Raw genomic sequence first — 7,500 nt, forward strand, 5'->3', positions numbered from 1 at the left:
GCACACCACTGTTGTTAATAGTTGTTGTTTGAGCATTTCTGGTCTTTCTACAGCTTGAATGAGTCTGCCCATTCCCCTCTGACCTCTCTCATTAACAAGATGTTTCTGCCCACAGATATGCCGGTCACTGGATGTTTTTTGTTTATTTCAACAATCTCTAGAAATTGTAGCTGCTTCTGAGATGCTGGAAAAGCCATTTGTGGCATCAAAAATGATGGTCAAAATTGCTTAGATCATACTTACATCACCCATTCTAATGTTTGGTTGAACAACAACTAAACCTCTTCACCATGTCTGCATGTTTTATATATTGAGTTTCAGCCACATGATTCGCTGTTTGGAGGAGCTGGCTATTTGCATTAACGAGCAGATGTACCTAATAAAGTGACCACTGAGTGTGTGTGTGTGTGTGTGTGTGTGTGTGAGAGAGAGAGAGAGAGAGAGTGTGTGTATTTGTGCATATATATGGCCAATATATTGTGTATATGGGCCTCCTATGTATGCACACATATAAGTATATATTTATTAAGCCTATTTGGCAATCAGATTAAGCGCATACCCTGGGACACACTTTGCACACTGGTCACAATTTCTTGAGCAATGATTGTGATTTGACTGATTACTACCTGCAGAGGTGTAAGCCTATAGCACAGTATCAACCAGTTACTTTTTAATACAATTTAAGCATTTAGCTTAACCTAGACTTCTCACAGACATGAAAATGAATGTGTTAAAGAGCGCATTCATGACCGAAAGAACAATTCTGATCTTTATATGATCATAATAAGCACAGTAGCTAAGTGCCCAAAGCGAAGAAAAACACCATTAGCAATTGTTCTACTTATTATAGACTTTTAAACGGTTAGTTATATGTATTTGAGCATTTTAAAGTAATCTTCTGAAGGTACAACACAGTACAAAGTTATAAACTAATGCTGCTCATATTTATTTATTTATTTATTTATTTATTTATTTTAATTGTACTCTGCACATGTATCCCGAAAATTACATTTTCGACTTCCTCCATATTCCACATTAAAAGGGCAGTCAAATGCTGTCGAAGATAAAACCCCCAGAATTCAGATAAAAAGGGAAACAAGGCGAGGCGAACTACGGCCCTGCATGCGAGTCTTGTACGTCTTATTATCAAGTTAATTAAAGCTAGCATCTGACAATGTCACTCGGCTGTAGAAAAACGGATTTAAATGCAACGTCTCCCAGGACTGCGTGTCAAGGGCTGCTTTTCATTGAGCTGCGTGTGTTTGGTTGGAACAGCGCTCTGAACTGGAGGGGGGCCTTTAAAGTGACTGCTTTTATAAGCAAATGACAAGGAGGCAATTATTGAATTTTGATGTTCAAAAATAAAAAAAAGCTAAAAAAAAATTAAAAAAAAAAAACGATTTCCATAATTTGTGTGTAGGATGATAAAAATATATATAAAGGACACAAAGAAAGCGCCATCAAAAGACTGCTCTTACGATTCCAGGCAGCTCTCATACAGGAAGAGATTTTTTAAAAGCCAGACAAGGATCCCGTAACATTAAAACGAGCTGATTTAAATTTAGACATTGAAATGCAGAAAGCTAGTTGCTATGTGGACTTGAGGTCAAGTGACGAACGGATTATATGCTTCTTCATAATAATATTAATTAAACAATTTGCATGCTAATAAGGTAACAATTATCAGGGCTTCTGTTGAAAGATTCAGGTTATTACAACACGCCAATCCGGGTGCCAGGGGTCAGAGAGTGAGAGGCGAGAGAAATTTCAACTCAAATTAACATTCTGTCAGCTCCAGAAATGGGATAAATAAAGTCGAATTAATTCTCAGTAATGGAGGAGAGAGGGAGAAAGCCTGTACTTATACGGGCGGGATTGATTACCGTTCTGTATTCAGAAACACGTTTCCCTAGCATTCCTCTCAGAATCTAACGCAAAATGAAGCGGCTATCGCTACAGGCAAAATGTGGTCCGGTAGACACAGTTTACATTTAGTATTTATAGACACAGAAATTAAATTATGAATTAAAGTGCCGCCCTTAGCTCACCTGCCCTAAAAATTAATATCGTTCCAAGAATGCTTCACATAATCAGTATTATTGGTAGGCTATTTTTTTCATTGTGTTTCGAGACAAGAAGCATGATTTATCATGATTATTTGCAAACGCATATAACGCACTTCATTATTGTTTACTAATTAGTAGGCAGTTTTTCCAACATTAAATTCTGTGGGCATGCATACTTCATTAATGAGTTACGGCGTTTACCATGCGTACATTATTATTTTATTCAGTTGTTGGCACAAAAATTATTGCTGTACATAATGTGTTATTTTACTATCTTGTTACAGCTGAACATCACTAAATCAAGTTTGATTATGCTGTCAAGTAATGCTAGTTGTCTATTAACATACACAAAATAAAAAAATAAAAAATAATATATATATATATATATATATATATATATAGTAAAATTCAGAATTATCACAGCACACACTTGTAATAGGTTACAAACAATCGCACTATGTTCATTTACGCAGTATTTTTTGTCAGATTTACTTTTGTACGACTTTTAAAACTTGTCGGTAAAGTTTGATATAGATGCTGAAGATAGAGAGTTCGTAAACTTCATTGGGAATATAATTTAATTATAACAAATTGGGCTGAAGTTTCAGCCCTATTAATCACAGGCAGAATAAGACTGGGAATATACATTTCGGTTTTTTAATTTCTCGCCTCCCTGCTAAACAGGAGCAATGTTTAATTAGGCAAGGTCATGTAATTAATAATTTAATATCTTCATGTCGATAAATCGACAGAAGGTTGTGGAATTAAAGATCGCTTTCTTATTGCCACCAACATATCACCTTTTAAAATTGTGTTGAGTTTGGGGAAGTGGCGAGGAGATGAAAAGGGTTGTAGTTTTAAATTCAATGTGACAGCTCGGGAAAGGGTGGATGATGAATCCCCTATTATTGGATCAGTCTGTTTGGCGCTCAGTGTCTCTCTGTAATTGGAAAACATCGCTTTAAAGGTTCAGAGAGTAAAGCGTTTCTTCGAAAAAAAAAGAAAAAAAAAGAAAAAGAATTTGCACAACACGTTGTTGACTGATTTTAAGGGAAATCTATTATTGTTTTAAGAGTGAGCGAGATGGGAGATGTAAAATCTTTGTGTTATGTGCCTGTATAGTATTTAACTGGATATCAATCACGTCGCTACTTCTCCAAAACCCCCGTCTAGTTGTGATGTAGCTCTTATCAAAGCCCCCCTGTCCTGTTGTGACAGCTCTGATATTGTTTATTGAGGTGGATGTCAGGTATAATTAGCAATCGATATGGAAAACGTTTTCAACCACGTCTCTGACGTCAGAGCCGATTAACGTTTCTTATTGGTCCCAAATTCCCAAAGCCTGGGCTAATTATTGGAAGGTTGATGTTGATAAAGTAAAGCTCACCCTCCTCTCCACAGCATGTCCCCTCCTCACTGCCCACTCTTACTGCATGCTTTCTAAATTCCCACAACCAGCCTCCAGACTTTGGCCTCTTTTGCCCGGGAGATGATGGACAGCAGGATACTAGAGCACCCTCATGCCCAGTTTGGAGGTTCTCTTAGTGGGATGGTGGGCTTTCCCTACCATTTGAGCCACCACCATGTATACGAATTAGCCGGGCACCAACTCCAGTCTGCGGCCGCAGTTCCCTTTTCCATAGACGGATTACTGAACGGTTCCTGCACGGCTTCCGTGGTCAATTCGAACCCTCTGCTGTCCTCTGGCTGCGGTATGAATGGAGATAACCAGCAATATAAACTGACAGGTAAGAAAGCGGGATTCATACTTCACACGATATTGTCGACGGACCATGACTAACAATAATAAAGAAAATAAGAGAGTATGATATTTCATTGTTAATGTATAAAACGGTTTTTCGCTATTTGCAGTAAATGCATAGGCTATGTAAAGCCGTTGTAACATTTCAGAAACAAAGAACGGTAGGGTATAACTCCTGTTTGATTTTTTCTAGTTCCGACGATCACACAGAATAACATTTGAATGCGCTTTAGTCTTAATTCTGAATAGGACTTCAATTTATCAGTGCGAGGTCAGGCAAAAATGTATTATTGGCGATTTAAATACACACAATTGTCTCAATACACGCTTTGCAGAGAGACATGACCGCCAAAATGGAACACAATTGCCGACAGAGACAAGATAATCTTACAAGAGAAAACACTTCAGTAACACGGAGAATAGATGTCTTTGTTCCATCATCAAAGTGCTTATCTTTTTCTCTTTTTTGCTATGCTGAAATGAAAACACGCTATGTCTGGAAAAAACAAACTGGTATTTATGTGACTTACAATGCAACTATGAGATAATTGCACAGAAAAGAACTATTGTAAACGAACGGTGAAATGGACATTCATTTTAACTCGAAGATATACCTTACATGGACATTGTTAGCATGTAGCGTGCACGGCAGTAGCCTACCTGATCAATGCACGATGAATCAATGATAATCGACACGAGTACAATCGTGGTCAAATATGCAGATACATATTGTTATACAATAATATTAATATTTTTTTTGCAGCAGTGTAACTATTTCATACACTTATACTGTCTTTTCTATTCACTCTAGATTCTGGAGATCCAGACAAGGATAGCCCTGGTTGTAAGAGGAGAAGAACTCGCACAAATTTCACTGGATGGCAACTGGAAGAATTAGAAAAGGCTTTTAATGAAAGTCACTATCCAGACGTGTTCATGAGAGAAGCACTTGCGCTAAGACTGGACTTGGTAGAGTCTCGGGTGCAGGTAACTAATATTTACTATTTCTTGTGAAGTCCGTTCTTGGCGCAGATCACTTAAAACACAAAAAAAAATTAAGTCGCGTTTTTTGTGGAAAATATAACGCTGCAAACATTTTATATGCAGTATAGTTAATGTTTGTGAATAATACGCAGCATTTGTGTATTATCCTCTTCATTGAGCTTTGCCATAGCTTTGACAATTTTAAATAATCATAACAAACAGTTTAATCGTGAGTTGGTGTTTAGAGCAACAGACAATATGGCAGAATTGTAAATGCGTGGAAACAAAGAATATACTTTAATCTCAGTTATACATAGAATGTGCATTTTTTTCTACTTCAAGACGCCCTTCTTGAACATGTAATTGAATTATTCCTGTAACAATTAAATATTTAGGCTACACGTTTAACATTAATTTCAAAAGAGTAAATATTTTCGGAACAACAACAACAACAATAACAACAACAACAACAACAATAATAATAATAATAATAATAATAATAATAACAATAATTTGTTAAAGTTGCACATAAAATCGTGAATATAAGTGTAGGCTACAGTCTTTTCTAATTCAAAATAATTTAATTAATGCACAAATAAGAGATTATAAACATAGGGGGGAAATACCCTGAATCTAAGAAATACCTTGGAAATACAAATAACAAGTCAAGTTAATTAGACAAACAGGTCATTGCTGAGCCATTAATACTTTGTTAAAGTAAATTTTACAATGTGAAAGTCCACCCCTTTTGACCTTTCCAGTTCCAAACACTTTATCCAATTTGCTCAGAGGTCGTTAAGTGAAGTCAAGACCCTCAATTTCCCTTTAATACGGTAATGAGCAGTCCTTATTGACAAGGCCGTCTGGAGCTCACACAAAGACACGGCCACATGAGAGGGATGTGCTGGTCTCCTAGCATTTAAATAACCCATTCAAATTATAAGTATGTGCATTTTTAATGTGATGTGTAATATTATCTAAACCAACAGTCTCCATCAATCGATGTGTTTGTTTCATTTATACCACTAAAAACAAACACAAAAACAGTCTGACAGAGATGTGATTTCGTTACGAGTAGGTCAGTATTGAGGGGGAAAAAACAGAATAGGGTGGGACCTATTGGCCTGTGCGTATTTCAATTATGCAAAGCTCGTTTTTGGAGAGGAATTTGGATTTGGGAATTTGCCTTAAGGATTGCCTTAATGTTTTATCACTGGATCTGAATGTGCCGTAAGAATTAACGAAGTTAATACTTTACATCTAGCACAAAAATATAGTTTTATTGTACATCATGCCTTATAATACTCAGCGTGAAACTGTTATCAGTATGAAACACTCGTTGGTTCAGCCAAAGGCCTTGTCGGTAAGCTAACCATAGGTTTGTCTCATCGCATCATTATTTCCGATGTAGCCTACTTCTAAGAGGAAATTGAGAACGTAGGAAAATCGATGAAACCGAGAGAAATAATATATATACTAAATCGGTTCAGCAATTGAAATAACAGTGTTTTTGTGCAAAGGTCAAACGGCAGACGTAGCCTGCTGAACACTTATAGGAAGTAGGCTATACCCTGTCTTTAGGCCGTTGATTCTGTGCTGTTGTGCAAGTGTAATCATATTCCACGGTGTGATTCAAAGTAGCAAAAGGAAATGTACATACAACTTTTTATGGATAGTTTTTATTCATTTATTTGTTATTATTATTATTATTATTAATGTAATATTTTATTTCGATAATTACATGCCACCGTGTATTACTTTATAAGTTCGGAACCTCATCATTTGTGGGACTAATTTCAACAGAATAATTTAACTCAGCTGAATTTCATGCAGAAATGTTTTACTTTTTAAACCAAAGTCTGAATTTTTAAAACTTCATGTTAATCTAATTTTGAGTCATATCCTACGCCCAGGTAAATAAAACGGAATTGCTTTCGAAATGTATAGAGATAAATACGAACTGAATTTCACCCGAAAATAGAAAAAGTTCCTTCGTACCCCAGTCGACTTCGACTGTTACTTTTTAATCTTTGAAACTGACCCAAGCTCATTTTGAGCTGCAGTAATTTTTTATTTTTTTATTTTTCATTTTTTATTACGTCTTCTGTGATTACAATGGAAAAGCATCACGTCAATTTTCGGGGACTTGAGCACAACCTGTACAAAAGACAGTGAATAGATTCGGCAAGAACTGAAATTAATAAAAACAATTTTCATTCTTCGGTGTATAGGTTTGGTTCCAAAACCGCAGAGCTAAATGGAGGAAAAAAGAGAACACAAAGAAGGGCCCAGGCCGACCGGCTCACAACTCCCACCCAACAACATGCAGTGGAGAACCTATGGATCCGGAAGAAATCGCTCGGAGAGAGCTTGAGAGACTGGAGAAGAAGAAGAGGAAGCAGGAGAGAAAGCTTTTGAAGACACAGAACAAACTAATCTCGGGAGACCTATTTCACACCCCCGGTTCGGACAGTGACAGTGGAGTGTCACAAATTACAGACAATGAACAACCATCGAGCGTGGTCCATTCTGACCAAACAGCCCGAAACCAAACCGAATCAAGCTGTGACCAAACACGTCAAAAACTCCAGAGCCAAAGAAACTTGGGCCAAGACGCTAACGGATCAGAGCAGGACTCCTCCGACAGCAGTCACAACTCCAACTTGTGTTCCAACAGCAGAGCTTCCA

The 7,500-nt window shown here is 37.0% G+C and overlaps 1 protein-coding gene and 1 long non-coding RNA gene across 2 annotated transcripts in view; one reads left to right on the forward strand and one right to left on the reverse strand.

Moving 5' to 3' along the window:
- Positions 1–7,500, reverse strand: part of LOC135249503 (uncharacterized) — a 45,467-nt gene that overhangs the window by 1,590 nt on the left and 36,377 nt on the right. The window lies entirely within an intron of this gene.
- Positions 3,296–7,500, forward strand: part of uncx4.1 (Unc4.1 homeobox (C. elegans)) — a 5,190-nt gene continuing 985 nt past the window's right edge. The window contains exons 1-3 of the mRNA XM_064322483.1: positions 3,296–3,814; positions 4,640–4,815; positions 7,044–7,500. The exon at positions 7,044–7,500 is cut by the window's right edge and continues 985 nt beyond it. Of these exons, the coding sequence (XP_064178553.1) occupies positions 3,556–3,814; positions 4,640–4,815; positions 7,044–7,500 (892 nt within the window). The 5' untranslated portion in view covers positions 3,296–3,555. The remainder of the gene's footprint in view (positions 3,815–4,639; positions 4,816–7,043) is intronic.

Source organism: Anguilla rostrata, chromosome 2 (assembly GCF_018555375.3).
Source record: "Anguilla rostrata isolate EN2019 chromosome 2, ASM1855537v3, whole genome shotgun sequence".
Classification (NCBI taxonomy): Eukaryota; Metazoa; Chordata; class Actinopteri; order Anguilliformes; family Anguillidae; genus Anguilla; species Anguilla rostrata.